Here is a 19,600-nt window from a genome sequence, read left to right as displayed (position 1 = left end):
TCTTCCTCTTATCTTTAATCATCCTAAGACCCCACATAGTACCACATGAGCTGGTTTAAAAGAATATAAATGATTTCTGTTTTTATAATTCCTAGCATAAGATTTGAGGATAATTCAGAAGCTTTAGAACTGCAATGGCTGTATTAGTGACTTTATCCACAAAATGGTTCAATTTTTCAGTGTATATGCAGAATAAAAGTTAAGTTATAACTTTTTAAAGACAATGTGTATGAGCATGTGCTTTCTTTAAGAAAATAATGTACTATTAAAAAATAATTTGAGAATCATAAGTTAAATTACCTTATATTAAAGGCATCTTAGTCCATTCCTGATGTATAACAAAATACCTTAGAATTAGTAATTTATTAAAACACACCAAAACAAAAAAATCTTATTGCTCATAGTTCTGGAGGCTGGGAAATCACAGGATCAACGCACTGGCAGATTTATTGTCTGGTGAGCGTACTTTGCTTCATAGATGGTGCCTTCTTGCTGTGTCCTAACATGGCTAAAGGGACAAACAAGCTCCTTCAGGCCCATTTTGCAGGGACACTAAATCCCATTCATGAAGATGAACACTCATAACCTAATTACATCTCAGGGGCACCACCTATTAATATCATCACCATGGGAACAGATTTCAACATACGAATTTTGGGAAGACATATGCATAATGCAAACCATAGCAGAAGCTACCTCTCAATAACATTTACTATGAACCAGGCATTATTCTAGACACAAAGGTAAAATAATTGGCTTAAGATCTCTTAGCTAGTGAGTAGCAGACTGATTTGAACCTAGGTAGAATGGATCCAGAGTTGGTGCTCTTAATCAGTACACTGTCAAATAATGAAGTTTAACTCACCTCTTCATTACAACACTTTGAGAAATTGGCAAAGGGTTGCTTAACAAGGTGAATTTATCATATTCCTTGACAAAAGCTAAAACTTTAAGTGTACTGGAGGGCAAAATTTCTGGCAAGGAAAATAACTTGAACAACAAAAATAAGATAATGGACCACTGAGCCTTAGAGCAAAATATAATATGTTAGTACTGTAATACTGAATAAACAAACATAATATAAGAATAGCCTTATTTAATGGCTGAAGTTGGCTCCCTCTATAGTCTAAGGTAATACATAGGAGGTCACAGTGTTTCCTTTTATGTAGTTCATGTATTCTGCTGTCTTTCATCCTCAGTCACAGACCTCTCCCGTTGTCTGATTTGGGCTGGCCTTTGCCCACACTCTAATTTAACATTTGCAGTCCTCTGTTTATCTGATATTTCTGTGTTGTCCACATGTAGAGTTTGTTAGTGACATTAAATAGCAAAAGTTCCTCCCCCCATCATGAATATTTCAATCCATGCTCCTATATCTCATTTTGAAGATAAATAGACCAGTTTGGTTGGAAGAATGGTTTTTGTAGTATAGTTTCTGGGAAGAAAAGATTACAAGAGTGAAGTAGAGGCTAGATTGGAAATCCTTGAATACCAGGCTAAAGAGTTTTGTGTAGTGTTTTGACAGTGATGTGAGATTGCAGGAGGGATGTTTTTGTTTTTGTTTTCTCCCAAGGAGGTGGGATGCTGTTTAAAATCAGTGCTTCAGGAAAATCAATCTCAACCACTGTGAATATTTTGTAAAAGAATCTAGAGATTAAAGATTAGAAGACCAATTAGACACTTAGTACACTGATTAAGATGTGAGGTGTTGAGTTTCAAGAGGATTAGTAGAGTGTCTCGATTAGACTAAAAAGGGATGGATGCAAAAGACATTTCAAAGGCTACTAGTGATTGTAAGGAAAAAAGGGAAAGAAAAGGGGGCTAGCTATATATTTGATGACTACATGCATCATAGATTCATGAATATTCATGGAAAGGTCTCAAAGCAAGAAGTTAATTTAGGGGGAAGATAAACTTATGGTGGAGAAAAAAATATTCCAGTTGAGTTAAACACTAGTATTCTTTAAGAGACATGATAACTAGAGATGCAGCTTCTGGAAGAAATGCGCTGAGAAGTAATTGCTGAAACTGAAAATGGATATGCTCTCTAATTAATGATATATGGAGTAAGACAAAATGATTAAGATCAAATCTTGGTATACAGCCTCATTTAGGGAATACCTACAGGAAATCACCAAAATTGGCAAAGAGAAGGTGGTCCTGAGAACTGAAAGAGAACCAAGAAAGAACGAGGTTCTCAAAATAAAGTGGCAAGAAAGTTTCAAGGAGTGATCAGTACTATTAAATGCATCTCAGAGTATGAAGAGAATAAAAACAGAAAAAGAAGACTTGTTCTTATATATTACATCCTATTGTTTGTAAAATAGATACTTTTAATAATATTGTTTTTTACTGTCTTCTAAAGTCTTCTGAGTATAGAAGGTTTTATATGCTTACATAGAGAACTTGGAAAATTCAAAAGGCTCTAGGAAAAAATTAAAATTTTTCCATAATCCCACTACTAAGAGAGATCTGCTGTCAATATTTTACTACTTGTGTTTCCAGTATTGTTTCAATTTATATATACAGGTATAGATTATTTTTTCCATACGTGAAAGTCTCCCTTATTCCACTTTCTTTGTAGTATACATTTTATACTACAGAGCCATAGTACAGAAACCACATGATATTGTCACCAAACCAGACATGTAGACTAACGGTATAGAATAGAAGACACAGAAACAAACCCACATAAATAGTTAAATCACACTAGACAAAGGCACCAAAAACATACATTGGAGAAAAGATAGCCTCTTCAACAGATGGTGCTGGGAAAACTGGAAATTCATATATAGAAAATAAAATTAAACCCTTATTTGTCACCCTGTGTGAAACTCAACTTAAAGTGGATCAAAGATTTAGGCACCAGAATAGAGACCCTGCACCTAATAGAAGAAAAGGTAGGCCCAAATCTACCATGTTGGCTTAGGAACTGACTTCATTAACAAGACTCCTAAAGCGCAAGAAGTAAAATCAAGAATCAATAAATGGATGGATTCAAACTAAAAAAGCTTCTTCTCAGCAAAGGAAACAATAATGTGAAGAGAGATCCTACAGAATGTGAGAAAATCTTTACCACATGCACCTCAGAGCATTAATCTCCAGGATATATAAGAAACTCAAAAAAATCTTAAAACTGGGGTTGGGGATTTGGCTCAAGTGGTAGCGCGCTCACCTGGCATGCATGAGACACTGGGTTTGATCCTCAGCACCACATTAAAAAAAGTAAAATAAAGGTATATAAAAAAAGACAAATAACCCAATCAATAAATGGGCAAAGGAGCTGAACAGGCACTTCACAGAAGAAGAAATACAGTCGATCAACAAATATATGAAAAAATGTTCATCTCTAGCAATCAGAGAAATACAAATCAAAATTTAGCTGGGCTTGGTGGCACATGCCTGTAATCCCCAGGAGCTTGGAAGGCTGAGCAAGGAGGATCGAGGGTTCAAAGTCAGCCTTGGCAACAGCAAGGTACTAAGTAACTCAGTGAAACCCTGTCTCTAAATAAAATATAAAATAGGACTGGGGATGTGGCTCAGTGGTCAAGCACCCATGAGTTCAATCCCCAATTATCCCCCCCCCAAATAAAAAAGAATACAAGCAACAATAAATAACGATGAGGATATCGGGGAAGGTACACTCATACACTACTGGAGGGACTGCAAATTGGTGTGACCATTATGGAAAGCAGTATGGAGATTCCTCAGGAAACTTTGACCCAGCTATCCCACTCCTTGGTTTATACCCAAAAGACTTAAAAATCAGCATACTACAGTTACACAGCTGCCGCAGTCTGGCTGGGCACAATTCAGGAGCCACTTGTCAAAAGAAACTAACTTTATTTTTAGAACCACACACGCCAAACAAAACAGCTCCTCAAGAAAAACCCTCAGAGCCCAACTGCCACCACCGGCTTCCCACAAGCCTCTCACCCACAAGCCTCTCCACCTCCCCCAATCCTCCTGCTCTTGAGGCCGATTGGCTGGGTCACGTGGGCGGAGCCAAAGAAGTCCCCCAATGAGCAGCTCCGTGGTCTGAAAGGGCAGGGAAACAGCCCAATGAGCATCACCGCAGAGGAGCCAGTCAGCTAGATGTTGCTGGGGCCGCTGTGAGCCAATCATCAGCTGGCAGTCTGAAGGGCGGGGAAACAGCCCAATGAACATCACTGCAGAGGAGCCAATCAGCTGGATATTGCTGGGGCCGCTGTGAGCCAATCATCAGCTGGCAGTCTGAAGGGCGGGGAAACAGCCCAATGAACATCACTGCAGAGGAGCCAATCAGCTAGATGTTGCTGGGGCCGCTGTGAGCCAATCATCAGCCGGCAGCTGGAAGTCTGCTGGCAGCTGGAAGTTTGCTGGGACCCCTTTGGCTGTGGCTCTCAACATCTCCCCCTCTCTGTTTAAACAACAAGCATGTGGCTTAGGGACCGTGCCTGCCTTAGGTTGTCCAATACTACATATGGTCCTTACCCGTCATCGTATGAGCTGACCTCAGGGCGTCAGCCTCCTGTCTTAGGTTGGTACCATTGCAATTGGATCTTACCCTTCACTGACTACCAGTCCAGTATACAGCCACACCTGTGGAGAGGTCTTTGTACCAGCGGGGGGGTGAGGTTCTTTACCTCACCTCTATTGGCCCCCAAATTTTAGCTGAACGATCATGACAAGCAGAAGGGAGGAAGATACACCAAGCCAATTGACGGCTCCTTTTGGAAAATTTGTACCACCGATGACATCATCAGCAAAAATACCCCAACACTACCACAAGTCGCTGCACCAACAGATAGTTCACAATGCATACAAGTGAGTTCACAATGCATACAAGTTGCCGTAGTCTGGCTGGGCACAATTCAGGAGCCACTTGTCAAAAGAAACTAACTTTATTTTTAGAACTACAAACGCCAAACAAAACAGCTCCTCAGGAAAAAACCCTCAGAGCCCAACTGCCACCACCGGCTTCCCACAAGCCTCTCACCACCACACAAACCTCACCACTTCCCACAATCCTCCTGCTCTTGAGGCTGATTGGCTGGGTCGTGTGGGCGGAACCAAAGAAGTCCCCCAATGAGCAGCTCCGTGGAGGAGCCAATCAGCTAGATGTTGCTGGGGCCGCTGTGAGCCAATCATCAGCTGGCAATCTGAAGGGCAGGGAAACAGCCCAATGAACATCACCACAGAGGAGCCAATCAGCTAGATATTGCTGGGGCCGCTGTGAGCCAATCATCAGCTGGCAGTCTGAAGGGCAGGGAAACAGCCCAATGAACATCACTGCAGAGGAGCCAATCAGCTAGATGTTGCTGGGGCCGCTGTGAGCCAATCATCAGCTGGCAGCTGGAAGTTTGCTGGGGCCCCTTTGGCTGTGGCTCTCAACTTCTCCCCCTCTCTGTTTAAACAACAAGCATGTGGCTTAGGGACCGTGCCTGCCTTAGGTTGTCCAATACTACATATGGTCCTTACCCGTCTTCGGATGAGCTGACCTCAGGGCGTCAGCCTCCTGTCTTAGGTAGTACCATTGTAATTGGATCTTACCCGTCATTGACTACCGGTCCAGTACAGCCACACCTGTGGAGAGGTCTTTGTCATGACAAGCAGAAGGGAGGAAGATACACCAAGCCAACTGATGGCTCTTGTTGGAAAAATTGTACCACCGATGACATCATCAGCAAAAATACCCCAACACTACCACAAGTCGCTGCACCAACAGATAGTTCACAATGCATACAAGTGCGTTCATAATGCATACAAGTGACACATAGTTTAGGCAAGTTCTGCAAGCAGTTCAGTGATGGCTATTACAGAAACTGTAGATTAGTTTTATCTTTGTCTTCACCAGCACTGGGATGAAGATAGGAATTCTGGCAATAATGGCTAAAGAAAAAATTATGTAACATTCCAGAAGGCACTAAAAGAAAACAATTTTCTTAACAATTTACATTGTCTTCACTGGCACTGGGATGAAGATAGGAATTCTGGCAATAATGGCTAAAGAAAAAATTATGTAACATTCCAGAAGGCACTAAAAGAAAACAATTTTCTTAACAATTTACATTATCTTGAAAAGAATTATTAAATATAATGAAAAGGAAAGGTGAAAGTAAACAAACAGATCTGTTAACCTTCTTTTTTGTTTACATATTAAAACAATTCTTAATAGTTATTTACCAAATTTAAATTAAACCATTTAAATCACGTGAATAAAAAAAAAATATTTGGATCCATTTTTTCATGAGCGCTCCTCATATATGATATATGGACATACGTACATTCAAACATATAACACAAAACACAAGTGTGCACACATAATATAATACATACAACACATAACATAATAGTAAAGACCTTATAACTTTTTACAGGTGAAATCTCCATTGCAATGTTTAAAAACTCTCTAGTCAAAAAAAAATAGAACTGATCAGCAAAAAACAAAATAGAACTTCATGATATTGCAAAGGGCAATAATAAAATAGATATTGAAAAAAAGCATCCTGGTTCTGTTGCAGATGTAAGAATAACCAAACTGGAATTTTGGATATCAGCTGTTATGGATTTGAGCCAAATCATCTTCTTTTTGGTCTGTAGAAATCGCTTTAGTTAATCTCTCTGGAATCCAAATCGGCTGCTGTTCTCCCTGTGGAAACACACAAACAGACCCCCGACTCCAGACAATTACTGGGTCAGGACCTTTCCATTGTCCTGTTAGAATATCTTTCCAAAGTACCTTGGGCTTATGTACATTTTTTGGACACATATGCCTTTCTGCAGCACTAAGTCCTGATGAATCCAAATTTAAAAAGTTTAGAGTAAAAAGGGTTATTTTAAGTTTATCTTTGGGGAATATATACCCCTTCCCAGTTCCTTCTTTTTGCTTTAATAAGTACATTTTAATAGTTTGATGAGCTCTTTCAACTATGCCTTGTCCCTGTGGATTGTATGGGATTCCTGTTATATGAGTAATGCCAAATGATGAGCAAAATTGTTTAAAAGAGGTAGAAGTATAACCAGGGGCATTATCTGTTTTTAACTGTTTTGGAACGCCCACAGTGGCAAAATTTTGTAAGCAATGAGCTATAACATCTTTAGGTTTTTCTCCGGCATGAAGGGAGCCCATCAAAAATCCAGAAGAAGTATCAACTGTAACATGCAAATATTTTAATTTTCCAAATTCTGGCAAGTGTGTGACGTCCATCTGCCAAATATGGTTAGGTATCAATCCTCTAGGATTGACTCCAAGATTAACTTGTGGTAAAAAGGTCACAGAATTTTGACATTGTTTTTATTATTTGTCTAGCTTGTTCCTTAGTTATTTTAAAACGCTTTTGTAAAGTATTAGCATTGACATGGAACCTTTTATGAAAATTTATAGCTTCTTCTACTGTAGAGAAAATATGTATGTCATGTGTAGTTTTATCTGCTAAATCATTGCCCAAACTAAGGGCTCCAGGCAATCCTGTATGTGCCCTGATATGTCCTATAAAGAATGGATCTTTTCTGTCCCAGATTAAACTCTGTATAGTGGAAAACAAAGAGAAAACAGTAGAAGAAGGGGAAATCCTACCAGCATCTTCAAGGGATACTATAGCATTAACTATATATTGACTATCAGAAAATAAATTAAATACAGAATCTTTAAACATCACAAAAGCTTGTAATACTGCATTAAGCTCTACCTTTTGAGCTGATTGTTTGGGTACTAAAAATGTAAAAGTTTGATCAGGTGTAACTATTGCTGCTGTACCATTATTTGACCCATCAGTGAATATATTTGGAGCATTCATGATAGGTGTTTTTCTTGTCATTTTTGGAAAAATCACAGGATGCGATGACCAAAAAGACAATAAAGGATTAGATGGTAAGTGGTTATCAAATGAAACATTAGATTTGCACATGATTATTGCCCAAGTATTTAACTCATTAGCTAATTCATCAATTTGATTCATAGTATATGGAGTAATAATTTTATTGGGAGAAATTCCAAACACTCTCTTTGCTGCTTTTATTCCTTTGAGTATTAATTGTCCTACAGCCTCAGGATACCTAGTAAGAATAGTGTTAGGAGAATAAGATAAATGTATCCATAATAATGGACCTTCTTGCCAAAATACTCCTGTAGGAATATTTTTTGTTGGTAGTACAATAAATAATAAAGGCAAACTTATATCAATTCTATCCAAATGCATATTTTCCATATATGTTTCAATGATTTTTAATGCGTTTCTTGCTTCAGGCATTAACATTCGGGGTGAATTTGGATCTGATGGACCTTTTAGGATATCAAATAAAGGTCCTAACTCTCCTGTTGGTATACCTAGATAAGGCCTTATCCAATTTATGTCTCCTAATAACTTTTGAAAGTCATTAAGTGATTTGAGTTGATCTACTCGTATTTGAATTTTTGGTGGATGGACCATGGTTGAGGATAAGAGAACTCCTAAATAATTAATTGGAAAATTTAATTGTACTTTATCTATTGCTATCTGCCGCAGTCTGGCTGGGCACAATTCAGGAGCCACTTGTGAAAAGAAACTAACTTTATTTTTAGAACTACAAACGCCAAACAAAACTGCTCCTCAGGAAAAACCCCTCAGAGCCCAACTGCCACCACCGGCTTCCCACAAGCCTCTCACCCCCACACAAAACTCACCACCTCCCACAATCCTCCTGTTCTTGAGGCCGATTGGCTGGGTTGCGTGGGCGGAGCCAAAGAAGTCCCCCAATGAGCAGCTCCGTGGAGGAGCCAATCAGCTAGATGTTGCTGGGGCCGCTGTGAGCCAATCATCAGCTGGCAGTCTGAAGGGCAGGGAAACAGCCCAATGAACATCACCGCAGAGGAGCCAATCAGCTAGATTTTGCTGGGGCTGCTGTGAGCCAATCATCAGCCGGCAGTATGAAGGGCAGGGAAACAGCCCAATGAACATCACCGCAGAGGAGCCAATCAGCTAGATGTTGCTGGGGCTGCTGTGAGCCAATCATCAGCCGGCAGCTGGAAGTTTGCTGGCAGCTGGAAGTTTGCTGGGGCCCCTTTGGCTGTGGCTCTCAACAGCTATCTCTAGATTATAATTTTTTAATAAGTTTGTAAGTGTGGCATAACATTCTAGCAAGGTGTTTTTAGCTTTGTGTGCTAATAATACATCATCCATATAGTGAAATATTTGTAGTTCAGGATTTTGATTTCTAAGTGGCTGGATTACTTTGTTAACATAAATTTGACACATAGTTGGGCTGTTAGCCATCCTTTGAGGGAGTACTTTCCATTCATATCTCTGATCAGGACCTTCATGATTCAGTGCAGGGATAGTAAATGCAAAACGTGGACTATCCTCAGGATGAATTGGAATTGAAAAAAAAAAGAATATTTAATATCTATAACTAAAACATACCAAGTTTTTGGCAAAGCAGACAATTGGGGAATCCCCGATTGAGCAGGTCCCATAATAACCATCTCATTATTAATGGCTCTTAAATCTTGCAATAATCTCCATTTACCAGATTTCTTTTTGATGACAAAAATGGGAGTATTATGGGGAGATACAGAAGGTTGTATATGTCCTTCCGCTAATTGTTGTTTGACCAGATCATGGGCTGCTTGTATCTTTTCTTTAGTCAGGGGCCACTGAGTAACCCATACTGGTCTTTCTGATTTCCATGTAATTTTTATTGTCTCAGTGGCCCTTTGTGAAAATCCAACCCATGTCTGTTCCTTGATCTATTTGTATTGGTGCTGCTATTACCTTGTTCTTGTTTTTCTAATCTTTTTCCTTTCTAGCCATAATAGTGGGTGCATTTTGATTCATGTTATTTGTTAATGTCAAACCTAATTGATCTAGGACATCTCGTCCCCATAAATTTACGGGAAGGTGATCCAATACATATGGCTGTATAGTTCCTTCACATCCTTCAGGATCCTTCCAATCTAATGCCATTGCACTTCTATGGGGATTAGTCGCCACTCCTAGGCCTCGAAGCATTTGAGTGGCTTGTTGTAATGGCCAATGTTTTGGCCATTCTTGACGAGAGATGATGCTAAGGTCTGCACCTGTATCCAGTAGCCCATTAAATTCATGTCCTTGAATATTTAGTTTTAGCATGGGGCGAGAATCTAAATTTAAAGAAAGCATAGCCCAATCTACAACTGTGGAGCCTAATCCCTTGGAACCTCTTTCTATAGCACAACTGGAAAATTTATCATGTAGGCTTGGTATTATTAGTAACTGTGCTATTCTATCTCCTGGTGAAATTACTGATATACCCTTTGGAGAACTGGCTATAATTTTTATTTCACCTTCATAATCAGGATCAATTACCCCAGGACTTATCATAAGTCCTTTTAGAGTAGAAGAGCTGTGTCCCAATAATAAGCCTACTGTTCCTTTGGGAAGAGGTCCTTTCACCCCTGTGGGAATGATTTGAACTCCCATCTCTGGAGTTAGTACTGATCTGGCGGAGGCGCAGATGTCCAACCCTGCGCTCCCTCTGGTTTGTCTGATGAGGGATCTGATGGACAGTGTGTCCTGGGCACTACCCTGATGGGGTTGCTGGGTTCCTCCAGTGCTCCGTATATTTGTGGTTTGGGGCCCCGGAGCATTGGGGCCCCCTGTCCATTTTTTGGCAGCGGAGTCCGATGCCTTTCACCACGATATTGTGGATAAACACCTTGTCCTTGTTTGGTTTTTGATAATGGAGTACCCTCTATGGTGGTTTGAGAACGGCATTCATTAGCCCAATGTCTCCCTCTACGGCATCGTGGGCAAATACCCGGTATTCTACTCCTTTGATACCTAGTTTTGTTAAACCCTCCTCCTATGGGGCAATTCCTTTTTAAATTTCCTGTTTGTTCACAATTGTAGCGTGTTCTTGGCCTGGCATCTAAAGCCTGTTATACTGCAACTGCCACAACTTGCTCTTGTTCATTAATGTCTCTACATAATTTAATATATGTGTTTAAATCTTCATATTTCCATGGTCTAATGATATCTCTGCACCAACGATTCGCTTGGTCATAAGCCAGTTGTTTTATTAATGGCATTGCTTGTTCTGTATTCCCCAAAACTCTGGTAGCTGTTTGAATAAGCCTATCTACAAATTCAGCGTAAGGTTCATTAGCTCCTTGTATTTTCTTAGATAATTGACCTTGTAAACCTCCATGTCCTTGTAAAGTCTTCCATGCCTTAACTGCATCTACAGCAATTTGTAAATATACACCAGGATCATATGCAATTTGTTGCTGCTGATCCTCATAAGGTCCCTTTCCTAACAACATATCTAGATTTCTCTGAGGATAACCAGCTGCTGCATTTCGCCTAGCCGTCTCCTTGCAAAATTTCTCATTGGCAACCTTCCATAACAGGTATTGTCCTCCATTTAGCACAGCTTTACACATATTAGCCCAATCTGCTGGCGTCATGTTTAAGTTGGTAATGGATTCGACCAAGCTTACAGTGAAGGGTGCTTGAGGACCATAGGTTGTTACAGCCTCTTTTAGCTGCTTCACTGTTTTGAAATTTAAAGCATGGTAAATTTGCTGCCCTCCTACCTCAAATACAGGGCATGTTAATACTTGAGATCCTGTCTCAGGATCCCAACTATCAACTGCGGGGGTTGGGGACCTCCCAGCATATGGGGGTGGCCTTATTAGTTGGACATTTACATCCTCTGATGATAGAAAGGTGTTAGTAGCAGTCTCCTTTTGTAACTTTCCCCCTGATGGCTTTTTCTGCTCTAAACTTCCTTCCTCTGTCTGACTAGTTCGAGAGACCTTCTCTTTTACTTGAATCTTTTCCTCTGACTAGCTCGAGAGACCTTCTCTTACTTGAATCAATATGTCTTCTCCTTCCTCTACCATTGTCTGAACTGAAGGCTTTGGACTAAGCAAACAAGATATGAACGTCCACAATGGCAATGTGCCAACTGGCAGAGTCCCTGGGTTGTTCTTTTCTATTCTTTTTAAATCTTCACCATGATGGTTCCATTGTGAGATATTTAACAACTCCTCCTTAAAAAGCCATGGGCTACATTTTTGTATTGTATCAACGTATGCCCTGACTGCTCTTGATTTTACTGGGATGCCTCCTTCCTCTAACAATTTACTTAACACTCTTTCGGTTTGTTTTCTACTAATTTCTGATCCCATATTTCTAGTATAATACAACCCAACAAGATAACGCCTAACAAAACTGAAACAGAGTGAAACAAAATTGGAACAACACAAAATCATTATAATAGCCTCCTGAAATGTCCGTCCGTCCTTTCTCCCTATCTGTTCCTCAGATGTGAGCGGTTTTTCTTCCACCTTACACATCTCCAGGGACAGGCAACTTAAAACAAAAGTGAAGCAAAACAAAAGAATAATCTTAAAATGGCTACCCATCCTCTCACCCTGCCCTAAGGGGCGAGCAGTTTACTTACCCTCAGTCACTCCAGTGTGAGCCACCAAATGCCACAGTATGGCTGGGCACAATTCAAGAGCCACTTGTCAAAAGAAACTAACTTTATTTTTAGAACCACACACGCCAAACAAAACAGCTCCTCAAGAAAAACCCTCAGAGCCCAACTGCCACCACCGGCTTCCCACAAGCCTCTCACCCACAAGCCTCTCCACCTCCCCCAATCCTCCTGCTCTGTCTCCTAATAAGGACTTAAAAATCAGCATACTACAGTTACGCAGCCACATCAATGTTTATAGCAGCTCAACTCACAATAGCTAAACTATGGAATCAACCGAGGTGCCCTTCAATAGATGCATGGATAAAGAAAATGTGGTATATATATTCAATGTGGTATAGAATATTACTCAACTTTAAAGAAGAATGAAATTATGGCATTTGCCAGTAAATGGATGGAGGGATAGAGGTAGAGAATATCATGCTAAGCAAAATAAGCCAGTCTCAAAAAAAAAAAAAAAACCTGAATATTTTCTCTGATATGCAGATGCTAATTCACACTAAATGGTGCAGTTAGGGAAGAATAGAGGTACTCTGGATTAGACAGGGGAGTGAAGAGAGGGGAGGGATGGGGAGGTATGAAGAATAGTAGAATGAATCTGACATTATTACTCTGTGTGCATATATGATTACACAACTGGTGTGATTCTACATCATGTACAACCAGAAGAATGAGAAGTTATACTCCATTTATGTATGATGTGTCAACATGCATTCTGCTATCAGTGTCCATGTTGTTTCCAATAAGTAGTAATTCAATTTTCTTTTTAAAATTTTTGAACTGCCTGAAGAATTTGAAAAAACTTTTTTTTTTAGTGCTTGTAAAACCTAAGAACATTATGTTAAATGAAATAAGCCCAACACAGAGAAACAAGTACCACATGTTCTCACATGTGTAGAAGTTAAAAAAAAAAAAAGTCATGTTGAATGTGTAGTAGGCTGGGAAGACTGGGAAGATAAAGAGAGGCTAGATTTGATTAGTGCACACTGTACGCATGGGTTGAAATATCACAGCAAACACCATTGATGTGCATAATTATTACACATTAATCAAAAAATAAAATATTTTTTTTATTTGTTAAGGAATTTGTATCTAGAATATATGAAGAACTCTTAAAACAAAATAATATAAAATAAATAACAATAACAAATGGATAAACGACCCGAATAGACACTTATCCAAGGAAGATAAACAAATGGTCAAAAACATATGAAAAGATGATCAACATCATTAGTCATTAGGGAAGTACAAACAAATTCCACAATGAGATTCTTCATTCCCACTAGGATGACTTTAATATAAAGGACAAAAATAAGTGCTATGAAGGGTGTGGAGAAATTACTATCCTCATTCACTGCTGTTAGGAATGTAGACTGATACAACCACTTGGGGAAACAGTTTTGAAGTTTCCCAAAATGTTAAGCACATAGCTACCATATGTCCCAGCAATTTTACTTATTGGCATATGCCTAAGAAAACTGAAAACATACATCCACATGATGACATATATGAATTTTCATAACAACATTGTTCATAATGATAAAAAATAGTACCAACCTAATGTCTGTCAATTAATAATGGATTAACATGATGTGGCATATTCATACAATGGAACATTATTCATTAATAAAAAGGAATGAAGTACTGATTCATGATACAACATGGACAAAGCCAGGCACAAAAGGTCACATAGTGTGTGATTTCATTTACATGAAATGTCCAGAATAAAATTCACAGAGATTGACAGGGATTGAGGGGAGAGGGAAATCAGGAGAAACTGCTTAAAGGACAGGGGTTTTACTTTGGAGTAAAATAAATGTTTTGGAACTAGACAGGTGGTGCAATATTGTAAATGTACTAAATGCCATTGAGTTGTTCACTTTACAACAGTTGGTTGTATGTTATGAGTTTCACCTCATTAAAGTATTTAAAAGAAAAAAACATCCAAAAATCCTAGTTAACACTTCTATTCACAAATAACATTTCAAAAGGGGAAAAGTATTTCAAAAAGAGACAGAATTTTTCTTTTCATTCATAAACACAGGCAACATTTCCAGCACTCACCTTTCTCAGACTTCTTGTTTCCTGTTGAAGAAGTGCTACAACCCATGATTTCTAAATCATATTATGTTCACAAATTCAACTTCTGATTCCAAGATAAGAGTATGAAAAGTCTCTTCGTTGATGTTGTGAGGAGCTGCTCTTAGTTGATCCCCTTCAATCACAGATACTTACTGACTTGAACAAAGTGCAACTCTTCTTAGCAGACAGGTTAGCAGGGGCCATGCATGGGTGGGAATCCGCTGTGTTTACTCAAGTTTCCTTCAGAATCCTTCGCTTGGGGCCTCCCAGAGACCACACCCCTTGAATGTCTATAGGCTCTGGGTCTCTTGCTTGGCCACTGCAAAGGTTTTCCTCACTCCAGGTGTTTCAGGAGAAAGAAAGATGAGAAAAAGTCTTCTCTATGAGAGAACACAGAGGTCTTGTGCGTTTGCAAAACTGAGGTTTTTATTTCTCGGATGTTCTTTGACTTTCCTGCAGTTACGCGGGAATGTGTTCTCCCAATGGAGTTCCCCAGCAGTCATTACAGCTCATTAACTAGCAGGAAACATGGAGCTTTTATGAATTCATTCTCCAGTTAGTGGCTGGCCACTCATGGTCATCTCAAGGCTCACACTCTAGGCAACAAGTACTCAAGAGGCCTCCTGTATCTTCCACGGGCTTTCTCAGGAAAACAGGAGTTGGTTGAAGGGAATTGCTTTCCTATCATCAGTATCATTTCTTCATCATCCTGCCAGCCTCCGAGGAAGACGCCAGGGAAAAGAACACCTGCCACCTACAGCTCAAATCCACCAGGGTGCTCAAGATGCGCTCCTCCCCGCAACCACCGTGGTTTTTGGTGGGTTTTCAGGGTTGCAGGTGGTGAGCAATCCTATGATGGCGGTGAAGATCCACCCAGAAGCCCAGGAGAAGGCAAAATGACACGGTCCTTCACGAGTTCTGCGAAGCTGCCAGAAGGAGCAGTGCCCCAGCAGGGCGCACTTCTGCCCGTCGGACCACCTTGCCGACGCTTCGGCTGAGGGAAAGTTTGGGGACAGGTAATTAGGGGGCCAGCATTCTCGGCGAGGAAGGGACCGAGTCCCGGCTTAGCCCTGGTTACAAGCGGCCGAAAGTCTGAGGTGCTGAGTGGCTGAAGCAGCTCAAATTCCTAAAATATTTTTTTAAATGAACTACTCAAAAGCATATCTACTCTCAGTGTTAAGGCTGCGTATTTCAGAGCTAAGAACAAACAGAATGTTTAATAACAGAAAATTTTGAAGATATGGTAAAAACACCTTTCATTCTTATTTCATATTTGATCTATTTAATCAGTAATATTTTGATAGATTTTAAAAGTTGGACATCAGAATGAAGCAAGTTTAGAGTTTGACATTTGACATTAATGTTTTTAGACATTTAAGAGAGTCATCTTTATTAACGGGAAAATAATCTAGATAATAAAATTACAGGGAGACAAAATGTATACCAAGTAATGGACATGCTTTATTAATTTATTAAGGGCACTGTTAACAGCTTTTTTAAAATGATAAGAGTCATATATACTCAATTCTATGTTGATAGACATTTTGGCACAGTTTTTCACTATTATAAACAATCTTTTAATGAATATTGGTATACAGATATTCCTCTATATTTCCCTAAAACAAAAATCTTAAAAATTTAAACAGTAGTAGTATTCAAGTGACTAAAAAACTTTCAAAGTTTTTTTCAAATGGATGTATTTTTAATTTTACCATATTTCATTGCTATCTGCTACTCGCAAAGTTCACAAAGAAGCACATTTACAAGGATTTTAGTTCACTATATGTCTAGATTTGATTGTTTCTGTAATTTCCAGGTACATATATAGATAGTATAATTTTTCAGTTTACTCACTTTTCCGAATGTTTTGTAGCCATGTTGAATGTGAAATGATCCAGAATAATGGAGATTGTCAATGTGAAGAATTCTGAACATGGAAACACGAGCTGTTTAATTGTGATTAGATATAACTTCAAAATTGTATCCTGGGACTTTTGTACCTTAAACATCATATGGGGTTTATAAGAAAGGACTTGGAAACCACAAGGTTTCCACAAAGACATATATAAAAAATTATACTGGTTTTTTTATTTGTTTCTGTGGTGCTGGAGATTGAACCCAGGGCCTCATGTATGCTAAGGACATACTCTATCACTGAACTACACCTTTAGCCCCTATGTACTTGTTTTTCACCCAAGAGACTTAGAAGAAAATTTCCTAAAGGAACCATGACATAGGTTACCATGTCATTTTTATTACATTTGGTCTACAGAATATGGATAATGAATTTGCTTCAGTGAGAACAGTATAATGGATGCTTGCTTGTTCAGTGACCTTCAGTTTGGCATTTATTGTTTAATGCTCTCAGATGGCATAGTTTGAAAGATTATGCTGCAGAATGAGGTAACTCCATTCTTCATTCAAGTTGTCATTTCACCTTTTTCATCATTTGTGTTCTCTCCTTTCTAGTTGCCAGATACATACTATATGAAAGTAAAGTACAGAAAGGCATTGAAGTGAAGTAGAAAGAAAGAGAAACAAATTAGCTTTTCTATCCTAGAAAGAAAAGTATTATTATATTACACTGTATGTAGATGTTTATTTCTATCACTGTATATTTGATAATATTTTTTTTATCTGAATTTCATTGTTGGGTTTAAGTTGTTTTGTCACATTTTTAAATACATATTTGCTAATTTGTTATTCTGTTCTCATAGTTTTCAGCATATGATCTCATCCCATCTCCAAAATTAAAGCCCTCCCAAGGAATGCCAGTCAATGATGATTTATGTTTTAGCAGAAAAAGAGTATCAAGAAACTTGTTTCAGAATAGTCGGGATTTTAACTCAGATTCCCTTCCTGTGTGTGCTGCTGGTAAGTAAAAGTTGCAGGTGATGAACATATTCAAGTTAAAGACTTCTTTAAAATTCATAGTCCATTTGAGGAGTCAAAGAACTTATAATCTAATAGGAAATTCAGATTCAATAAATATTTATTAAAAATCTGATAAAAATGTTCATTTTGAAATTATTATTTTGGGCTGGGGATATAGCTCATATGGCATAGTGCTTGCCTCATATGCACAAGGCCATGGAAGAAAGAAAGAAAGAAATTATTGTTCATGAGACCATGAAAGGTTTGTTACTGAATTCTGTTAAAGTAACAAAGTAAGACAATATTCACTTAACGAAACATTCACATTTATTGAGTTCTTCTATGTGAGGGACTTTCTAAATACCAGGGATAGAGCAGTCAACAGGAGAGGAGAAACTTTCAACCTAATAAAGTTGTCATTTCTAAATGGAAGATTTGGTAGATTAAATGATGATATATGCTGGATAAAAATAAAACAGAGGGCTGGAATTGAAATTCAGTGGTAGAGCGCTTGCCTAGTGTGTGTGAGGAACTGGGTTTAATCCTCAACACCACATAAAAATAAATAAAGATATTGTGTCCGTCTACAACCAAAAAAAAAAAACATTTAAAAAATAAAATAAATTAAATAAAACAGAGAAGTGGAATATGGACTACTGTTTTAAGTAATACAGTGGAAGATAGCCATATTCAGATGACAATATTTGGGGCAAGCTAATAGATACCAAGAGAGAAGAGTAAATAATTTCAGGAATAGAGAACAGTCAGTGCAGAGTAACTGCATAAGAACATACATGGGACATGCATGAGAAAGATAAAAGAGGCTAGTATGCCTGGAATGAAATGAGTAAGAGGAAGAGAAGTAAAAAATTAAAGAAATAATAAAGGTCCTTAAATATAAGAACCACTGAGCTATTGAATGAACTTTAACTTTTACTCTGAATGAGAGATATTTTAAAGAAAGAAGTGACATCAGTTGCTTTTTTGTTTTCCAAGCTCATTTTGGATCTCATATTTAAAATAAATGTAATGAGGACACAGGCAAAAATGGAGAACTGATTAAGATTCCCTTGTCATGATCCTGGTTAGAGTTGATGGAAACTTTCACCAGAACTAAAATAGCAATGAACATAGTGAAAGGTGATTAGATTCTGATTATATGTCAGAGGTAAAGTTGACATGATTTGCTGGTAGATTGGATATTGAGTGTGAGGAAGAAGAATCAAAATGCTTTAAGAATGTTCTACTAGAGCAACTGGAAAGATGTTTAATTGCCTAAGTGTTACACAGAGTAAATATTGCTATGGTAGTTCAGAGGACATGGTCATTGCCATGGGCTATAAAAGAAGGAAAAGTCATTTATGATTCATGTGGTACAAGCAGTTAGAAGGGAACTATGAGGGACATGAATATTTATATTAGGAATGGACTTGATATTCTGAGAGTTGTATCAAGGCAAGATTCATTTTAGATGATGAAAGATAAATTGGGACACAAGGAACCCTTGAATACTCAAAAATTTGAACTTATATTTGTAACATTTATATTTATATTGAACTTACATTTGTAAGCCTTAAGAAGCAATAGAGATTTTCTTTTATTATTAAGAAAAAGAAGCTAGAGTGACAAGGTTGTAAGGAATAAAATCAGGAAAATATGATATTTTGATATAAAAGATAAGGAGAATAGAGAAGAATTTCAAAATTTAGTCTTCAGATAAAAATGAGACATTAGGGTAATCACACTGCTATGATTTTTCCTGTGTATGTTAATAAGCTTGTATTCTTTTTTCTTTCTTTTTTTCTTTTTGATGTTTTGTAGTTATAGATGGACAGAATGCTTTATTTTGTTATGTGGTGCTAAGGGGTGAACCCAGTGCCTCACATGTGCTAGGCAAGCACTCTGCCACTGAGCCACAACCCCAGCCCTTATTCTTTTTTCTATGAAACAAACAAACAAAAAAATGTAAATGTGATGACAAAAATGATACTAGTGGGAAGGTAAAACGGTTTAGAAGGTAAAAATATTTATTCAATATCCAAGTTCTATCAGTTTTGGAAATTTTGGACAAAGTTTGGACATGGTATTATTTCTTCTAGGACAATTTATGGACCTTAATGCAATACAGTTCCATAGTATTTTCAAGCAGAAATAAAATGTCTGGATGAGCTTAGGATGTGTTATGTTAGGAAAGAAAGTAGAA

At 38.2% G+C, this 19,600-nt stretch overlaps 1 protein-coding gene across 3 annotated transcripts in view; it reads left to right on the top strand.

Annotated features, from left to right (window-relative positions):
- TOGARAM1 (TOG array regulator of axonemal microtubules 1) overlaps positions 1–19,600 on the top strand; it is a 98,348-nt gene that overhangs the window by 23,902 nt on the left and 54,846 nt on the right. For all 3 annotated transcript variants that reach the window (XM_081292176.1, XM_081292175.1, XM_081292174.1), the window contains exon 2: positions 17,241–17,397. In XM_081292176.1, coding sequence (XP_081148302.1) covers positions 17,241–17,397 — 157 coding nt within the window. The remainder of the gene's footprint in view (positions 1–17,240; positions 17,398–19,600) is intronic.

Source organism: Spermophilus citellus (assembly GCF_964194105.1).
Source record: "Spermophilus citellus genome assembly, chromosome: 4".
Classification (NCBI taxonomy): Eukaryota; Metazoa; Chordata; class Mammalia; order Rodentia; family Sciuridae; genus Spermophilus; species Spermophilus citellus.
This window is presented reverse-complemented; position numbering and strand designations above follow the sequence as displayed.